General features: G+C 59.5%; 3 protein-coding genes and 1 long non-coding RNA gene across 4 annotated transcripts; 2 read left to right on the plus strand and 2 right to left on the minus strand.

Annotated features, from left to right (window-relative positions):
* Positions 1–1538: 1538 nt before the first annotated feature.
* On the plus strand, positions 1539–5364 carry CD93 (CD93 molecule). The gene is made up of 2 exons (XM_086744297.1): positions 1539–3699; positions 4655–5364. Exons 1-2 carry the CDS (start codon positions 1892–1894, stop codon positions 4671–4673), a joined length of 1827 nt encoding a protein of 608 aa, XP_086600423.1. The 5' UTR covers positions 1539–1891; the 3' UTR covers positions 4674–5364.
* Positions 5365–5472: 108 nt separating this feature from the next.
* On the minus strand, positions 5473–8047 carry LOC147601494 (uncharacterized). Its single transcript, XR_015258110.1, has 2 exons — positions 6630–8047; positions 5473–5951 (listed from the first exon to the last, which is right to left on the minus strand). It is a non-coding gene; the product is annotated as an uncharacterized LOC147601494 (long non-coding RNA).
* Positions 8048–8798: 751 nt separating this feature from the next.
* Positions 8799–10997, plus strand: THBD (thrombomodulin). The gene has a single exon (XM_086744487.1). It carries the CDS (start codon positions 8799–8801, stop codon positions 10491–10493), a length of 1695 nt encoding a protein of 564 aa, XP_086600613.1. The 3' UTR covers positions 10494–10997.
* Positions 10998–11518: 521 nt separating this feature from the next.
* Positions 11519–14961, minus strand: SSTR4 (somatostatin receptor 4). Its single transcript, XM_086745539.1, has 2 exons — positions 14272–14961; positions 11519–13890 (listed from the first exon to the last, which is right to left on the minus strand). Exon 2 carries the CDS (start codon positions 13840–13842, stop codon positions 12598–12600), a length of 1245 nt encoding a protein of 414 aa, XP_086601665.1. The 5' UTR covers positions 13843–13890; positions 14272–14961; the 3' UTR covers positions 11519–12597.
* Between the last annotated feature and the right edge of the window lie 4699 nt (positions 14962–19660).

A 19660-nucleotide genomic window follows, 5' to 3' on the forward strand; every position in this document is an offset into this window, starting at 1 on the left:
TTGTTGTAGATCATCAAAACTAAAGCTCACCCATGCAGCCTCTCCAGTGCCCGCATTTGCCATTGGGAGGAGTCAACCCAGTTGACATTGCCCAAATCCCCAACATTTCACATGCCGAAAACGCTACCCCACCCCACGAGCCTGCCCGCTGCGCGCCCGGCCCCGCTCCTCGCCCGGGGGAGCAGGCAGTTGGCCAACCCAACGCGACGGCCTTGAGGACGTTCCCGGAGGAAGCCCAGTTCCTCCTATTCTTCTCCGGCTGCTGCTGGCGCAGGTGTGTCCCCCCCATTGTCCCTCGTCCCAGCCGTGGGGGTCTGCACAAACAGCCCGTGCTGATGTCAAGCAGGCTGCACGTTTCCTTCTTTGGCCTTGGAGAAACATTTTTTTAACCAGTTCCTTCAGCGAGCTGATCTTTTTTTTATTTATTTATATTTCGTGCATGCCGTTTAGCAGGATTTCTGGTCTCCAGAAGATAATTTGCTTTTTATTATTATCCGAAACAAGGCTTTGTAGACTTGTTCAGCTGAGAGGGTTGAGAAACAAAACCCCTTTTAACCAAGGAACGAAGACTTCGATTGATTTTCAAACGGGAACCTCAGCCCCATTGAGGAGAAAACGCCAAAAGCATGGCAAATTTAATAAAAAAACAATAGAAGTGCGATGTGTTTTCAAGTTACCAAAGCCAAAACTGTGGGTAAAAATAAAAGCACAAGCTCCGCAGATTAGGATCTCACTAAAAGTGTTGAGGGGGGAGGTTTCCTGTCCGTGAAATGGTAACCAGGCCATAAGCAGCTCGAGGAGGAACATGTGAACATTTATCAAAAAGAATAAAAAGCCACTGGAAAAAGTTATTTAGCTGTATTCTTGCAAAGGATCTGACATGGCGTCTTGAAAATGAAGTTTTCTTCCCTGGGACAGGAGCCCTGGCTTCTACCCGATTAGACCTCGTCCACGTCCTAACGAAGGATATCACCAGGAATTCATTAATTACTTGCTCATTTTCTGTCCGTGGAACCTGCACCAGTAAAGATTTAATTTAAATATTTTACAATATTTTGGAAAATTTCAGTCGCGCTGCTCAAACGCTTGCAGATCCTCACGCGCAGTTGCCCTTTTTGGGGTTTTTGCCACGTTAATCTTTGTTTCGCCACGGCAACGTGCTGGGTTCACGCCATTGCCCTTTCTCTACCGGCCCGTTCTCCGCGCTCCACCGCCAACGCGGGGTCAAGCGATTAACGAGTTCTTCACGCGCAGCATCACAGCACCGACCCTCGCTGGCGCGATGCTGGGGCAGCGCCCGGCCAGCGCGTCCCCCGGCATGGTGGCTTCTCTCCAGACGGCGTCGGGGACCGGCCCAGCTTGGCTCTGGACCTTCCCACGACCTAGCTCCTATTTCAGGGCTTGGCCGGCTATTTAAAGCGCTGGAAGAAGGGGAAAAATGTCGTGTGCGCGTGAGACACCGCGCCAAATATTCCGTTTCTTTTAGAGACTGATAGCGAGGGATCCCACGGCTTTTTATTTTTGTTTTGGTTTTGTTTTTTTTTTTTTCCCCTTTTAGCAGCACATGCCTGAAAACTATCAGGCCCTATTAGGGATTAGAAAAATCATCCGCTGGGCAAGCGAGTAGACCGAGCCCTCAAAAACTAAAAAAATAATTTATAAAAAGCCGGAACCCGGCTAGTTTCTCCCGCAGAAAAGCGTCGCCAGCCGAAGCACAGCGAGCCCCGTGGCAGCCGGAGCTTTAGGATGGGAGCGGGGAGCTGGCTGCGCCGGGGGGGGAGAGGAAGACAGCGAGGCCATCGGCTGGGCTGCCACCAACAATCGGCCAGCTAGACCACGCTACAGGAAGCCGTAGCCTCCGGTGATAAATAAGAGAACCCGGCCGCACAGGATGCGCGCAGGGCGAGCTCGGTGGGACCGAGGGGATGTGAGCCAGCGGCTGACGACTCCCTCCGTCCGTCCGACCGGCGGGATGGCCGTCGCCCAGCTGCTGCTGCTGCCGCTGCTGCTGCTGGCGCGGGGGTCCGGCGGGGAGGAAGCCGAGGTGATCTGCACCGGTACGGCCTGCTACACCCTGCACAGGCACAAGCTGGGCTGGAGCAGCGCCCAGGAACACTGCCGGAGCAACGGCGGCAACCTGGCCCCGGCACGCAGCCCCGCCGAGGCCGAGCGGCTGCGGGAGCTGCTGGCGGCGGCCGGCTGGCCGGGCTCGGCTTGGATCGGGCTGTCGCTGTCGCCGGGACGGTGCGTCCAGCCGCAGGAACCATTGCGGGGCTTCGCTTGGGCGACGGCCGGGGAGCCCGGTAACTACACGGCTTGGCTATCCGAGCCCGCCGTCACCTGCATCAGCGCCCGTTGCGTCAGCCTGCAACCGGACGGAGCCTCCGGTAGCGCTGGTTGGGCCGACCGCCCTTGCCGGGTCCACTTGCCAGCTTTCTTCTGCAAGTTCATCTTCCAGGGGATGTGCGGACCCTTGCCGCTGGCCGGCCCTGGCCGAGTCAACTACACCACCCCCTTCGGGGTCAGCAGCCCCCGCCTGACGTCGGCTCCCTTCGGCACCTTGGCGGAGCTCAGCTGTGAGGGGAGCAACGTTCCGGCCTTCGCCGTCTGCAGGGGGTCGCTGGAGGGGGGCGGCTTCGCCTGGCACCCCCCCGGCCCCCTCTGCCCAGCCTCCTGCGCCAAACGCAATGGGGGCTGCCAGCACCACTGCCTGGAAGCACCCGGAGAGCCGACGCGCTGCGCCTGCCATCCCGGCTACGTTTTGTCCCCCGACATGGTCTCCTGCCTGCCCGAGGACGCTTGTCACTCCAGTCCCTGCCAAGGGACCTGCCGGGCCCGGCCTGGCGGCTTCGAGTGTGGCTGCGAAGACGGCTACGCCCTGGCACCTGATGGCCGCCGCTGCCGGGACGTGGATGAGTGCCTGGCGGGGCCCTGCCAGCACGAGTGCCGCAACACGCTCGGCAGCTTCGTCTGCCTCTGCCGACCTGGCTACCGGCCGGCGGGGCCGGGTGGCCGCCACTGCCACGATGAGGACGAGTGTGCCCAGCCCGGCATCTGCCCCCAGCTCTGCCTCAACGTCCCCGGCTCCTTCCTCTGCGTTTGCCGGCCTGGCTACCAGCGCCAGCCTGGCGGTGGGGATGCCTGCCTGGATGTGGACGAGTGCCTGCGGGACCCCTGCCCCGGGCTCTGCCACAACCTACCTGGTAGCTTCACGTGCCTCTGCCCGCTCGGCTTCGTCCTGGAGGAGGATGGACGTGGCTGCCGCGCTGCACCCACCGCTGGAGAGGAGCCCGCCGGAGAGGAGCCCACCGGGGCCACCAACAGCACCCTGTGGACCACGGCCGTCCCACGGACCACGGCCATCCTGCAGACCACGGCCATCCCGCGGACCACGGCCATCCCACGGACCACAAGCATCCCCCAAACCTTGGGCATCCCTGTCGGGGCGATGCCGCCAGCCCCCACAGCAGCAGGCTCGGCACCTGGCCCCGAGCACAGCGCCGACGGCCCCAGGTTGCTCCTCTACTACATCCTGGGCAGCCTGGTAGCCATCCTCCTGCTGCTGGCCTTCGCCCTGGCCTTGCTGGCCTGCAGGAGGAGGGCGGCCAAGCGGGAGAAGCGACCGGCCAAAAACGCGGCGGACAACTACTGCTGGGTGCCCGAGCAGCCGGAGAGTCGTGGGGTGGGCGGCGAGCGCAGGTAACGGTGCCCGGGGTAGCGGCGGCGGTGCGGGGACGACGACATGCAGAAAAGGCGGGTTTTTTTGAAATTAAAAATCAGAATGAAAAGGCGAGGAGAGGGGGGTGTGATGCTGTTTGGTCGACGTGGCGTTGCGTGTCCCAGAGCCCGGCTGGGGGGGCTGGGTGGGAAGGCAGCCAAAATCAGTCCGGCGGTCTGTAACGAGGAAGGGTTAACGGGGACGGTACCGCAAGGTTGGGGGTGGATGGGGTGGAAGCTGCCTGCCAGGGCTGTTCCTCAGCTCTGCAGGTCCTCACCGCGCTTAAAAATGGCAAATTACAACTCCTGATTTGTCTTCCTCAAGGCAAGTTTCCCCGCCCTATCCCCGCAGCCCCTCAATCCTTTGCCATCCCAAAAGTGATGCTAGCCCCTCCTCCCCTGCCCCGCAGCCGGCAGCCCCCGTCCCACCCCTGCTTTTCCCTTGTTCTCATTAAAATGGGTTTGAAATTCTGTGTTTCACCAGGGCAAGAACTGCAGGGGTGGTTTTTTTTTAGTGTGCTTTTTAATTTTTTTTTAAATATGTCCCCCCCAAAAAACCTGAGGGGCTCTTCCCATCCAGCAGCTTCGTTGTTTCCCCGTGCCCGACCAGGAGGAGAAGAGGCGTGCGGTTTGGAGGGCATGCAGCTTTCCTGGGGTCTCTGCCGGGGTTATTGTGTTAATTTGAGCCTTAATTGCTGCAGAAATGGGAACCGCGCACAAAGGAGCTGGCTGCTGGCAGCGGCCTGCATCCTGTTCTTCTGCGCGCGGAGGAAAACCCTTTCCTGCTGGTTTTTTTTTTCGTCTTCGTTTCGCCATTGTAGAATTTAAAAAAAAAGAAAAACCGAACCGCAAACAAAAAGCCCCCAGACAAGACAGGAAAACGCAGCTGATTGGAATGTTTTTAACATTCTCTCCCTGCTTCCTTTCCTCCACACAGCGGCTGGGAGAAGCAGTGAGCGCGGCGGCGGCAGCGTTCCGGGACATCCCGTGGAAAATGCGTCCCCCCTGCCCGCGTTCTGCCGAGCCAGCGCGGCATTTTGAGCATGCCCATCGATTAAGCCCAGGAATAACCCTCCCGAAATTGGTGGGGCAACCTGCGCCCGGCACATTCCGCCCGCGCTGCTAGGGCCGCGGGGGGAAGAGGCGGTGGCAGCGGCGTGCCTCGCCTTGTCGCCACGACTTGGCGAAAGCCGTGGCGTTTCCCAGCCCTTAATAACCTCAGGAGTGTTTCTGCCTTATTTTTCTGTTGAGGTGTTGATTAATTGTTGTATATAACGCTTATTCTACTTTGAAAAAGGGAAAAGGAAGCACAAGGGTAGGCTTGGCGCAGGTACAAATCAGAGAGGTGCTATTTATTCCAGAAATTCCTCCGTAAAACCCATAATCCCGATTTCTGCCGCGACATTTGTGTGTTCCTGTGCGTGTGCTGCGATACCAGCAGAGCGCGGCACCCCGTCATACAGCCGGCTACCTCTGCTCCCTGCTCCCTCCACCTGGCACCAGCAAGACCCGCGGCCATCCCGCCCTCGCCTCGGCAGGACGGGGCCGGCCGATGTGCGCCGAAGCACTTCGTCCGCACCGACGCGGCGGAAGCGTCGCGCTTCTTATGGCCCAGAAGCTAAGACGCGCCTCGGCCTTGGTGGAAACGGCTGCGTTTCACTTCGCTGTCCGCGCGGCGATGGCACGGTGCCCCGGCCTCGCGGTTATCCCGCGCGTTGGGTAGCGCCGCGTGTTGTTTTTCTGGTGAAACACCAATAAAATATACGGTTTGTAATAAAAGTAGTCAACACCCGAGCCTGTTGTGGTTTTTGCGCTTTCTGCAGCGGTGGACACTGCTGACAAACCCTCTGCCGGCGCGCGTCCCGCGTGTGTCGAAGGCAGCGAGGTCTCAGCCTCCCCTAGGGCCGCTCGCTTCACGTCTGTCCTGGGCTGGGGACACGGGGGTGATCTCGGTGGGACCCTCAGCCCCGAGTCCATGCAGTGAGCCGGGGTGTCCCGGCGGAGCACAGGGAGGGACGCTGGTTGTATTTTAGCAGGAAAGCGCGGTGAGAGACCGCCGACCCGCTCTTACCTCTGATCTGGTTTCTCCAGCGCGCTGAATGGAGTTGCCCCTGAAAGAACTTCTCTTTTTTAAATTATTTTTTAATCTAATTGTGTTTTCTGCCCCCACGCTGGAAATCCTGGCTGTACCAGACCACGGAGGTGCGGGGGCACGGAGAAAACGGATTTTCCCACTTTTAACAAAAAAGAAGACGCACTCACCGCCCAGCGTTCCCCAAAACCACGGCAAACAGAACTCCCTCCAGGCAAAACTGCCCTAAGTAGCGCTCTTTATTAATACACAGCCAATTAAGCATCCTCAGTGCGGCCACGCAGGGGACGAGTAGGCATTAAATCTTATTTTTGGGAAATTTGCCTTTCCTGCAAGGGATTCCTGCCCTGAACGGCAACACGGCTCATTGTCGTTCGCAGCCGGCTGCCACCGCGAAAACCCAAGGATAAATCACCCAGATCCTGGAAAAGGGACCCTGGAGGACGAAAAGGGACCCTGGATCCCAGAAAAGGGACCCTGGCGTGGTTTTCGTAGTCCCATGGGGGATCACGCACAGACTGTGCGTAGATGGGAAAGCACGCATACGCTCCTATACGCTACTTTATGGTCTGCTTTTCATTTTTTTAGTCCTGACATAAAAAATTAATATTATATTGCTATATTACATTATATTACATTATATTACATTATATTACATTATATTACATTATATTATATTACATTACATTATATTATATTATATTATATTATATTATATTATATTATATTATATTATATTATATTATATTATATTATATTATATTATATTATACTATATGACGTGACGTGACGTGACGTGACGTGACGTTCTATATATTACCTTACTTCCCCTGGCCAAAGAGGCGACAAGGACATTTCGGGTGAGTCAGGCTGAAGTAAATCACGAGGTCTGTGTCGTCCCCCCACCCGCCCCGCCCCGTTATCGCAGCGGGCAGCCGGCGCTGCCGCGCGATAACTTCTCCTCGCTGAGGCGCGGTGATTAATCGGCTTTTTGTGAAGGCGAAGGAGAATGTCAGCAGGAGGGGCAGCTCTGGATCTGTGAGTCAGCCCGGCGGGGCCACATCAGCCAACGCCTGTCGTGCTCCGAGGCAGCCGAGGGAAAAGATCGTCGGAATAAGAAAGAATTACTAGAAAATGATTAATCACGCTCCTCCTGCCCTGATTATCTCTCCCTTCTGCTGCGAGATTGGCCCTGTACACTGCGGTCGGCGGGGCAAGGACGTCGGCGTGACGAGCTGAGAAATCATTTTGGGAAGACTGTGTTTGCTTTCCTGGAAATCTGCAAAATATTTCTCAGCACGCAGCCTTGAAAAGGAAATTTTTTTCTGTTTTTATAATTGCTTTAAAAAAAAATAAAAAGGACAGAAATCTGTTGGTGGTTTTTTATGTTCCAGCGATGACATTCTGCCTTCTTTCTTCTTCCGTTGTTTGCCCTGACCTTCCCCCCTTATTTTGCTGATTTGCTTCCAAAAACACACACACAAAAAAATTAAAAAAAAAAAAACAGAGAGAAAAAAATTAAAAGGAAGAGAAAATAAAAGAAAACCAGCAGGAGTGAAAAAAACCAAGATGAAAACTGGGGGAACAAGAGGTTTTAGTAAAACAAGGACAGGCTGGCAGTACCCAGCCCGCTGGGAAACTCCCGGGAATTATCCAATCCGCGTGTTCTGCGGCGACGAAGAGCGGCCGAGCTCTTCTCGGGCACGCCATCGTTTTACGCTGGGAGCGGCTGGCGCTGCCTGGAAGGCCGTCAGCTGCCCCAACGCCGCAGTGTCCCCCAGTTCCACGGGTCGGAGTGGGACCCACTTGACACGTGTGGATGAAGATGATGATGATGATGATGATGATGAAGGTTTGCTATTACTCTTTTCCCCATCTTGCCTTTTCTCCGCAGCCGGAATCGATGCCCGCAGCCTCGCGCGAGCTACGCAACGGCACGAGGCTGGAAGAGGATGAGGGAAACCTCAGGAGTTTAGCAAAGCCGGCTCCTTGCGAAGAGCACAGCGGGGAAACGGGGATTGGATTGGCTTTGCTTTTGAAATTGGGAAAAAATGGGGTTGAGCATCCTTCCCGTTGAGCGGGGAAACTTGGGATGTTCGCTTTTCATTTTCACTGCGCTCTTGGCCGCGTGCTGGCCGGCAGCGGTGGATCCGGCAAAGATGAGAACACGCTAGGATGGGGGGGCCAGCACCCCACCCTGACACCCCCTGGCCCCCGCATCCCGGCTGCCTGGGAGGGACAGGGGGAGTCTTGGTGGCCTTGGAGGGGGCAGAAGTGATTGGGACACCAAAGCTCAGACGGGCAGCGGGAGGGGAGCCATCCAACCTCGATGGGGCGTCCCGGGTGGGGGGTGTCGGTGCTGCACCCCCCAGTGGGACGGGGCTGGTGGGGCTGGGGTGGGCTGGCTATCCCTCCCCCCCCCCCCCCCCCCGCGGTCCCCTCGTGCGAGCCACTGTCCCTCCAAGGCTTACTCCCGGGGAGAAAACCCCCATTTTCCCCCATTTCCCCCCATTTTGCTCAGCCTCCAAGCCCGCGCCCCCGGGGCTGCCGCGAGTTCCCACCACCTCGGGGCCGTTACGGAGCATCCGGGGGGGGGGGGTACACCCCCGTCCCCTCAATCCCTGCCTGCTCTCCAGCCGGGAGCATCCCTGGGACCAGCCCCCAGCGCGGCAGGGAGGAGCCGGGACGGCGCGGAGTGGGGTGGGGGGGACACGAGTGGGCTGCGGTTGGACGGCTGCCCCCCCCACCCCATCCACCCCCTCCCCATCCCCTCGGACAGGGTTTCCCCGCCGCCGGGCCCCCCCCTTCCGCCCGCCCCGACGCCGCAATCCCTCCCCACAGCCCGGCCCCGCAGCCGCTTCCTTCCTGCGCCGAGGGGGCGGGCGGGGATGGGGCGGGGGTGGGGGGGGGAGCTGAGCGGCTATAAATGGGGCGGGCGGGGGGGATGCTGGGGATTTGCGGCTGCGGCCGGGCCCCTCCGCCGCCTGCCATGCGGCAGCTCCCGCTGCTGCTGCTGGGGCTGGGGCTGGGGCTGGGGCTGGGGGGGGACGCGGGGCTGGACGGGGGGGACGTGGGGTTGGGGGGTGGGCCGGGGCCGACCGCCCCGTCGGGCGCTCAGTGCCTGGAACACGAATGCTTCGGCATCTTCTGGGCCTCGCGCCCCTTCGAGGAAGCCGGCGCTGTGTGCCGCGCGGGCGGTGGGCACCTGATGACCGTCCGCTCCACCGTGGCCGAGGACGCCATCGCCCTCCTGCTCCAAAACCGCAGCGGGAGGTTGTGGTTGGGCTTGCGGCTGCCCTTCCCTTGCACCGAACCCAGCCAACGGCTCCGGGGTTTCCAGTGGGTGACGGGCGATCGCCGCACCGATTACGCCAACTGGGCGCCGTCGAGGCAGAAGTGCGGGGAGCGCTGCGTGACAGTGTCGCGGGACTTGCGGTGGGAGGAACGGCGCTGCGAGGCCCCGGCCGACGGCTTCCTCTGCGAGTACAACTACACAGGCAGCTGCCCTCGCCTGCCTCCCGCCGAGGGGGTGGCCGTCACCTACGTCACCCCCTTCGGCGCCCGCGGCGGGGACTTTCTGGCCCTGCCGCCCGGCAGCACCGCCGTCGTCCCGGCGATGGGGCTGGAGCTGCGCTGCCAGGAGGATGGGGAAAGCGGGGGGCTGCGCTGGGGTCAGGCCGCCCCGGGAGCTTGGCCCTGCCAACTGGCTAACGGGGGCTGCGAGGGGGCTTGCGGAGAGGAGAACAGCCAGCCGCGCTGCTCCTGCCCCGACGGCAAGGTGCTGGGCGCCGACGGCCGCGGCTGCAGCTCGCCCTGCGCCAACGCGCCCTGCCAGCATCACTGCTTCGTCTCTGGTACCACCTACGTCTGCATGTGCGAGGTGGGCTACCAGCTGGCCGCCGACGGCAGCAGCTGCAAGGACTACGACGACTGCGCCGTCTTGCCCAGGCTGTGCGAGCAGGCCTGCGTCAACACGGTGGGCGGCTTCGAGTGCCAGTGCCACCGCGGCTACAAGATGGTGGAAGGGCGCTGCCGGCCTGTCTCCCACTGCTACGAGTCCCCCTGCGAGCAGTGGTGCGAGGACTTGCCCGACGGCTACCGCTGCGGCTGCTCCCTGGGCTACGTGGTCGACCCGCAGCTGCCGGCCCGTTGCCTGCTGCACTGCAACCGCAGCCAGTGCCCGGCGCAGTGCGACCAGCACTCCCTCTCCTGCGAGTGTCCCGAGGGTTTCCTGCTGGACGAGGATGCCGAAGGTGGGCGCGTCTGCGTGGACATCGACGAGTGCGACATGAACTTCTGCCCGCACAACTGCACCAACCGCCCCGGCGGCTACGAGTGCCGCTGCGACGCCGGCTACCGGCTCCTCAACCAGAACGACTGCGTCAAAATCCCGGAGGAGGATGAGGAAGGAGCGTACTCGGGGGATTTCGAGCCGGGACCCCAGACGCCTGTCCCCAGCCGGACCCCGCCACCAGCGCAGCGCCTCCACCCCGGCACGCTGGTGGGCATCGCCGTCAGCGTCCTCTCGGCCACCTTGGCCTTGCTGGCCCTAGGCTACCACCTGGCCAAGAAGCGGTGCGGGCCCCCTGCCACCGCGGATTACAAGTGTGGCGGCCCCCACGAAAAGGAGATGGGGCTGCAGCCCGTCACCTCGGGCTCTGCCGCCGCCGGCCAGAAACCGTAGGGAGAGCGGGACGGACGGAGAGAGGGAGGCGGACGGGACGGGGGGACGTTTTCTCCCTCCTTATCCCAACTTTTGAATGAGAAGGGGAATTTGGGAAAAGCTGCCGTCACCCCAGCTTCTGGCCAGGGAGCGGGGAAGGTGGAAGGCGCCGAGCGCTCCTCCGTTTCTGCTCTCTTTGCCTCCAGCTTTCATTTTTCTCGGCTTTTATTTTTTTTTTCTTTCCGAGCCGGCAGCTGCGGGGGGCTTCAAGGGAAAACAGCGTGCGTTACGGGAGGGATGGCTCCGTCTGGAAGCGCCTCGGAATCCGCGTCAATGTGGGGTGAGAGCTCCTCCGCGGAAGAAGGAGCAGAGCTCCTGCGGCCAGTGCTTTGCCCCCCCCCGCACCCTCCCCAAATCGGGTTTTGTTTTTCCCACCCCAGTCTTTCGCCTCTCGCCTCCGGCAGCCCAGCGCTTTCCACCCGGAATCACGGACCGTGCTTCCCCGCCTGGGGGCTGAAATGCCCCATTTCCATGATTGCTATTCCCAACGCCCCATTTTGGGGCGTTTTTGGGGGGGGGCGCGGAGGTTAAATGGGGACACCCAGGACGCCGGGGTAATTTTTTCGGTGGTGGGAGAGGTCGTTGGCAGCGCAGGGAGCCGCGCATTCCCCACACAATTCCTTCTGTCATTTTCAACTGTTTGATTTTTTTTTTTTTTTTTTTTTACAAACCCACTTAACCAACCCCTCTGGCTTTTTTTTTTTCCAATTTTTCCTTCATTTTTGCCCAGTCTAATCTATGTCAAAGCCGATGGCAAAACTTTCCTGCGGGGGGGGGGGGGCCCGATCCGGCTGGCTGCTCGCTTCCCAGCCACAGACTCGGGGTGGGATGGGGGGGGAAAAGAAAATACGGAGAAGCGTTTTCTGTGTTTTTCCGGCTCCGTCGTCCGGCGGGGAGGGAAGGGGCAGCTCCGCAAAGCCGGGACGCCGGGGTGGGTCGAGAGCTGCGGTTCTCACTGTGGCGTTCCCGCTGGAAATGGTTCAACGGTTTGTAAATACTTATTTATTTATTGGAAATATACCCTCTGCGGCGCGCAATCGCACGGTGATTTTGTCTGGAGACCAATAAAGCTTTGACATTCTGGTTTATAGAAAGCCACTTAAAATTGTACTTTCTCCCCCGCCCCGAAACGGCTGGCCCATCGCGCAGCTGCACCTCCAAAAATCCCCCCCCAAAAAAAAAAAAATCCCCCAAAAATCCCCAGAGCTCTGGGCTCACAGCGGAGCGGCGAGCTGAGAGCATCGCCCCACCGGTGATTTCAGCGGGGCGATTAAAATTAAAATAGAAAGGATGAGCCGCAAATAACGGAGAGGAGGAATCGCGTGGAGAGGGCAGGGTTAAACCCAAACCCGCTGGGAAGGGATAATTCACCGCGCCCGGCTTTCCGTGGGGATGGATTTCGGCTGGAGGCGCCGTTCACCTGCCGCACAGAGAGCGGGGCTCGGTTCTCCCGCGTTTCTGTGCGGAAAACGCGCTTGTGGTCCCGCGTGCGCTGAAATCCTGGGAATCGGGGGGGCGGGGAAGGGTTGTTGGCAGGCCCTGGTATTTTTTCCCTTTCCCCGCAGCCAGAGGGCGGTTCGGGACGCCCGGCACCAAGGCTGAGTTTACGTAGTCTCAAGCTCTGATCTCAGTTGCTCAGAAACTCCCTCTTTTTTTTTTTTTTTTTTTTTTTTCCCTTTTTTCCCACAGAAGAAGAACCCAAAAATTCGCCCTGTGCTCCGAGCTGAGGCAGAGGTCCAGCCCGGTCCTACCCCCGCATTCCACCATCGCCGTAGCAGGGCTGGTGACCTTCAGGACTTTTCTCCATCGCTCCGTGCGTGTCTTGGGAAGGAGCGGGACGGTTGAGTTTCGTTATTCTGGAGGAACACCTGCCCCGGGGGCTGCGGCCCCTCTCCACCGAGGCATTCGTGAAACCCTCGCAGCCGAAGGCGGCGGGAATAATTGCACCGCTGGCGGAACGAGCCGTGGCGTGGGCCGGCCTTATGGCTTTTCGTTTTGGCCAACCGCACCGCGCAAGCCGGGACCAGCGGCGCGGGGCACGGCAGTCGGCCCCCCCGGGGACACCCTAGAAGGCGGTGGTCTTTGCGAGGAGGGGTCCGGCCTTGCAGCAGGGCTCGGGGTGCGCGGGCTCCTGTTGGCAGGGCAGGGGCGGGCACATGCAGCCCTTGCCCTTGTCGTCCCCCCGGGGAGCGGCGCGGTAGTCGAGGGGCTCTTCCTCCTCCTCCTCCTCCTCCTCGGCCGCCCCCTCCCTGGCGTGGCAGCAGCAGAGGCTGGCGTCGAGGCAGCGGCGCAGCACGCCGTGGAAGGAGTGCCGGAAATTTTCGGAGAGGAAGCCGTAGAGGATGGGGTTGGCGCAGCTGTTGGAGTAGCTGAGGATGAGGGAGGCGTTGTTGACGGTGGCGTCCAGGCGGCCGGGCAGCAGGAGGTTGACCAGTTGCACCACGTAGAAGGGCATCCAGCAGACCACGAACATGGCGACCACCATCAGCACCAGGCGAGTCAGCTTGCCCTCGGAGCGCCGGCGCTGCTGCCAGCCCACCCGCTGAGCCACCGCCCGCATCTTGCCCACGATCAGCAGGTAGCACAGCCCCATGGCCAACACCGGCAGCAAGAAGCCCAGCAAGGTGGTGTAGACCACAAAAGCGGCCGACCAGGCCGGGCTGGGCCACAGGAGGTTGCAGGCCACCGCTTGGCCGTCGCGGGTGGTCGCTGTTCCGGCGAAGATGGGGATGGGCGAGGCCACCAGCAAGGAGAGGAGCCACACGCCCCCATTGACCATCTTGGCCACCCGGGGACGGCGGTACGTGGCTGCCCGCAGCGGGTGCACTACCGCGATGTAGCGGTCCAGGCTGAGGACGGTCAAGCAGAAGACGCTGGTGAACATGTTGAGCCCGTCGACGCCCAGGACGGTGCGGCACAAGGCCCGGCCGAAGGGCCAGTGGTGCAGAGCGGCCGAGGTGGCCACGAAGGGGATGCTGAGCATGAAGAGTTCGTCGGCGATGGCCAAGTTGAGCAGGTAGATGTTGGTGGCCGTCTTCATCTTGGCGTAGCGCAGGATGACGAAGATGACCAGGGAGTTGCCCAGCAGCCCCAGCAGGCACACCAGGGCGTAGATGCACTGGATCACCACCATGCCGGCGATCTCCCCCGCCTTGCCGCCCCACTCCGCCGGCCCCTGCTGCCGGCCGGCCTCCCCCGCCGCCGCGCTGGTGTTGGGGGGCGCCTCGGAGGCAGCCCAGCTGGATACGGTCCAGAGGGGCACCCCAGCCGCCTGGGCCCCCGCCGGGACCTGCTCGGCGTCGGCGCTCATGCTGGGTGGTGGTCCATGGACGGGATGTCGCCGGGGACGGGGACCAGCCTGCAGGCGGGGGACGGGGCAGAGAGAGACTGGGGTGAGATCCGCGGCAGGTGCAAAGCGCGCTTCCCGGCCTTCCTGCTCGGATCACGGCCACGCGCGTCCGGCAGCTCCCGCCGCGGCCCCCCTGCTCCTTCCATCTGCCCCCCTCCCTGCCCGGGCGCCTTCGCCGCCCTGCTCAGGGCGGCAGCATCCCTCTCCAGGCCGGAGCATCCCGGCTCTTTGGGGTCTCAGGGGGCGTGGGGCGCGCGTCAACCGTGCATGGGGTCACCTCGCGGGTGGCGTGGCCTAGGAATCCACGCCGCCATCCCGGAATGCCGACGGGTTTGTTAACCCCTGCGGGGAAAGCAGGCAGAAGGAGACGCGGAGCCAGAGCTCTGTTACCTCTCAATCCTGTTGGGATCCACAGAGCATCCCGCGTCCTTCCCGGAGGGCGGCAGCAGGCGCTGGGAGCTGCTCCGGTGGGATCCGCTGGCCGTTGGCGGTGCCAAGTCCCGCTCGACCTGAATCAGATGACCAGGAGGATGCGGACCTTTTAAAGCGAAAGACAGACCGCACTTGTCCGGTGGGAATATCCTCCCTCACCCCCATGCCATGAAATCCTGCTTTCCCGTTGGAAAGAGAGAAAGGAAAAAAAAAATAAAAAATCCAAGTTTCTCATTCTCGCTCCCGGCTTTTCCGGTGGAAAATGGAGCGGCAGGCGTACCCTTCCCCCTTCCCTCTCGGGATGCGGTGTTGGGGATGCTGCGGGGGATGCTGCGGGACCGCCCCCCCCTTTTCCCCCGCATCCCGCACCCCCGGGTCCCTCCCGGGATGTCCCCGCCCGGGCAAGGCGGGGGATGGAGCCCGGTTGCCTTGGCGACTGCCGGCAGCCCGCCCCCCGCGCTCGCTCCTGCATCCCCGCAGCCCCGCATCCCCGCCGACCCGCACCCGGCCCCCAAAACCGTGGGACCGGGAGGCGGCGGGGTGAGGAGCAGCCCAGGCCTGGCCCCTAAACCCGTTACCCACCCAAAATGTCCCCCCAGATCCAAATCTGCCCGGAATTTCACGCTGCAACCAGTAACAAGGGGCAGAGATCGCATCCTTCATCCCTTCATCTTTTTTTTTTTTTAGGCAACTATTGTGTTTGGATTTTTTTTTTCCTCTTTTTTTTTTCCTATTGAGATGGATCGAAGCCGCCTTTGTGCCAAAAAAAAAAAAAAAAGAAAAGAAAAAAAAATCACCAGCAGCGTCTCAGCTCAGCACCAGCCCAGGCCTGCGCTGGGCCGTGGAGCGATGGAGCGCGGGCGCCTTTTCCTGGGCCGCCCGCAGCGTTGGGGAGGTTTTGGGATGTCGCGGTGGAGCTGCGAGCCAGCTGAGGAGGGTGGGAACGCCGAAAATCCCATGTATCATATTTCGGAGAGCGGGGTGGGAAAGCAGGTGCGTTTTTGAACCGTAGATAATTCCGCAGCTGGCGAAGACGCCTTGGCCACAGCATCCCGGCTCTGTGGGGGTGTTTCACTGGGACACGATGACACAAATATTCCCGGCGTCCCTCCCCGCCGGACTGGGTGCGGAGGCCCGGGAGGGGCAGCGGGCTCCAAGGGTTCCTGTTGCAGCCGGCGACCGGAAAAGGTGGAATAAAACAATGAAACGGCCTGCGGATCGCGTCGCCCACCTCCCAGGAGGGACAGGAAACTTTTAAATGCTCTGTTACTGTAAAGGAGGAAACTCCTTCACGGCGAGATGGACTTTTGCCTACATTGAGGGTGGGGGAGGAAAGCTTTGGGTGGGGAGAACTGGGGCTGAATGGCAACTGGTTGGGCTGCTGGGGAGGATTTCGTGGTGGTCGGTGCCGCAGAGCCTCCTCGTAGGCCGCCGAGGATGCCCCGGCACGCGGCATGTTCGTGCCCTAGGAAGGACGGGCAGCTCCGGAGCAGCAGGGCTCATAAAAAATGGGTTTTTCCCGTGGCCGTGGCTGGAAGGACGACCGGCAGTGATGGCTTTAGACCCTCTCCCTGTGCTGCCCTCCACGCCGAGCCCACCGGCCTTTCCCCATCCTTCCAAACCTCACGGAGCCGAGGGATTCGGGGCCGGAGACTTTGCTAAGAGGAAATTATTATTATTATTTTAAAAGAGTCGCCCAAGAAGCAAAACCAACCCCTCTTCCCTGAAGTGAAGCTCTCCAGATGGTTCGTTTTTAAAATAAAACCCAAGGCACTCCCACCCCGAGACGGCATCAGCTGGTGTTTAAATAAATTAAAAAAAAAAAAACACAACTTAACCTCAACACCCGCAGCCTGCAATAATAAAAATCGGCTTTGCCAGGCGCAATCCGAAGCTGGCCCTCATCGATTTATCGCAAACGCTTGCCAGCTTTTTTTTTTTTTTTCTGGTTACAGCAAAAAAACCCACCTTGAAATATGGCCGAAAGAGTTAAACTCAGCTGAAAAAATGCCTTGTTCTTCTCTGGTCAAAGCGAAAATCCAATAAAATACGGTGGGGTTTTTCCTTTTAGGCTGGTTTTTTTTTTTAAAAAAAGCCAACCTGGATCTGTGCATCTTTCCAATCAGGAGGAAAAATATGTCTAAAACACCCTTCACTTTAAGGAATTCCAATTAAACGGCGATTTTTAAGATTTCAATTCATTTCACGTTTTCAGTTTTAAAAAAAAAAACCCAACCACTGGAGCAGAAGAGTCAGGCACAGAAGGGAGAGAGATTTAAAAGGCGTTAAATCACGTTAGGGGATTTTGCCGACTGCGTATCCCGCCCTTCCCTCCGGGCAAACGTCTCTCCTTCGGTTCTTGCTTTCAAAAAGAAAACGAGGGCACTGCCCTCTCCCCCCTTCTCCTTCATCGCGCTGACAAACATCTTTTGCATGTCTGGCATTTTCATTTAAAAAATCCTTTTCTTTTTTTTTCCCTAGCCATCGCATCCCTCGAAATCTGAAGAAAATGATTTTTTTTTCCTTGAAAAGGAAATCCGTCACTTTCTAAACCACTCAGAGCAAAAACGTAGAGAAAAGTCCCTTTTTTTTCCAAAAAAAAAAAGCACCTTTTGCTCTGAAAAAGCCTTCACTTTCACACGGAGAGGAGCCTGTGAAAAGCACCGGCACTGGAAGGACCCCAGTTTGGCAGGGGGAGCAGGGAGGAAGCCGGTGTCGCTCTGACCTGGAGCGATCCAGGGCTGAGCGGCGCAGGACAGGGAGCCTGGGCCGCAGAGGATGTTATTCCACGGAGAGCAGGGGGCCTCCATTGGCTTTTTAGGAAAAAAAAAAAAGAAAAAAAAAAAGAAAAAAGAAAACTTGATTTTCCTGATATTGTTTTGCACCTCTAAAGGAAATTCCAGGACTGGGAACCTTCAGGGGAACAATGAGCGGGGCTGGGGCCTGTGGGGGGCTGTCCCAGCTTGGCGTGGTCCTCCTGTCCCTGCGTCCCCACCCCAGCCCTTTTGGACACGGTCGGGGCGTCTGCCGGGGCCCCCGCCCTGCTGCGGGTGGTGAAGGGGTGGTGGTTGCACGAGACCCGCACCCTGGCATCCCACACCCGCAGAGCATCACGCTGTTGGCATCCCACCGCCCGCATCCCACCGCACCCACACCCGCATCCCACACCCGCAGAGCATCCCACCGCCCGCACCACTGAGCATCCCACCGCCCGCATCCCACCGCCCACACCCACAGAGCATCCTACCAACCGCATCCCACCGCCTGCATCCCACCACCTGCACCCACAGAGCATCCCACCAACCGCATCCCACCGCCCGCACCACTGAGCATCCCACCGCCCGCATCCGCAGAGCATCCCACCGCCCACACACACAGAGCATCCCACCAACCGCATCCCACCGCCCGCATCCCACTGCCCGCACCCGCAGAGCATCCCACCACCCGCTTCCCACCACCTGCACCCACAGAGCATCCCACCACCCGCACCCACAGAGCATCCCACTGCCCGCATCCCACTGCCCGCATCCCACTGCCCGCATCCCACCGCCCACATCCCACCGCCTGCACCCACAGAGCATCCCACCACCCGCATCCCACTGCCCACACACACTGAGCATCCCACTGCCCGCGTCCCACTGCCCGCGTCCCACCGCCCGCATATACAGAGAATCCCACCGCCCGCATCCTACCACCCGCACCCACAGAGCATCCTACCGCCCGCATCCCACCGCCCGCATATACAGAGAATCCCACCGCCCGCATGCTACCACCCGCACAGCATCCCACCATCCGCACCCACAGAGCATCCCACCGCCTGCACCTGCAGAGCATCCCACTGCCCGCACCACTGAGCATCCCACCGCCCACACCCGCAGAACATCCCACCGCCCGCATCCCACCGCCCGCACCCCGCACTGGATGCAGGGCTTGTTTTCTTCTTCACAATTTCCTGCAGCCTTGCTTTTTCGGAAAAAAAAAAAAACAAATTCCATCTTGGGATGCTCCCCGGAGTTTTGTTTTTCAGAGGGACCAACATTTTTTGCATTATTTTTCAATGCTGTTGAGTTTCCCGGGGAGCACAGCTCTCCCCTCTCAGCATCGTCCACATTCTGCATCCCTGCGGATGGGGCCGATGGATTTCATCCCGAAACACTAATTCGGGACAAGGGTTTGAGTTCATTTTACCATCCATCCCGCTGGGAAAAATGAAGAGAAAGCATCATCGCCCTGCCCGCCTGTCTCTGTCGGAGCTGGAGGGCCCACAGAAAATCCCACCCCTCCCCTCAGGTGGGGGACCACAGCAAACCCCCCCGCCTGCCACCCCATTTTCTTCCTCCCGGCACCAATCCCAGGTCATCGCCACCGCCACGTTCGTGGGAGAGGGGTTCGGACTTAAGGGCAGCAGAAAAAAAGCAGCATGAATTATTTTGCGTGGGGAAAAAAAAAAAAAAAGGTGGAAAAAAAATTTTAAAAACCCAACCCAAACCCAATCCTGCTTGTGTTTCAGATTTCTGACAGCATTTACGCCTTCCCAGCCAAACTGGAAAGAAAACAAACCCAGGGTTCAACGCCTGAAAAAATGCTTGGTTTGCTAAACGGGGCGAAGTTCCTCGCGCTGGAGGGAGGCGGGGGCGGGCGGGGGGGGGGATGCTGGCCGGGACCCAAATAGTTCGTGTTATCAAAAAGCCTGAAAAATTTCAGCTGAATCAGAGCGGCTCCCGGCCGCCGGCGAGATGTGGCTCAGAAGTAAAACATCCTGGGGCGAGCACGTCGTGTCGGGTTGAGGGATGCTGTGACATGACCCCCTGCCCCGCTGTGTCCCCTGCGAGGGGTACAGGGGTGCTCCCCATCACCGGCACCCTTCCCGGCCCCCCCAGCCAGCACAACTCCCTATCATTTTATTTTTTTTTAGCCTATTTGAGGGGAATAACCTTTTTCTTTGGGGGGGTCTCCCTCTGTACTGTCCTGCTGCCTCTAGCAATGCTGAGGAATTGCCTCAGTTCTTCCTAATTGCCCAAAATTAAGAATTTGGGATTTTTTTTTTTTTTTTTGAGATATGACAGCATAATAATAATGTTATTAGGCCCAGGAGTTGGCAGGGAGAAGAAAACCTGTCCCTGCCGGGGCTCTGAGCATCCTGATTCGGTTGGAGATGCCCCTGCTCCTGGCAGGGGGGTTGGACTGGGTGGCCTGGAAAGGTCCCTTCCCACCCAAATTATTCCGTGATTCTGCGATTCCAGCCCCGCTTTGGTAGCTGAGCTTGGTTTTGAAGGGTGGCCGCGGTCTGTCTGTCTGTCCATCCGCATCCCCGCGCCCGTGGGGCGACCGGCGTGCTCCAGGTGAT

This window comes from Chlamydotis macqueenii, chromosome 3, assembly GCF_036417535.1.
Source record: "Chlamydotis macqueenii isolate bChlMac1 chromosome 3, bChlMac1.mat, whole genome shotgun sequence".
NCBI classification, from domain to species: domain Eukaryota; kingdom Metazoa; phylum Chordata; class Aves; order Otidiformes; family Otididae; genus Chlamydotis; species Chlamydotis macqueenii.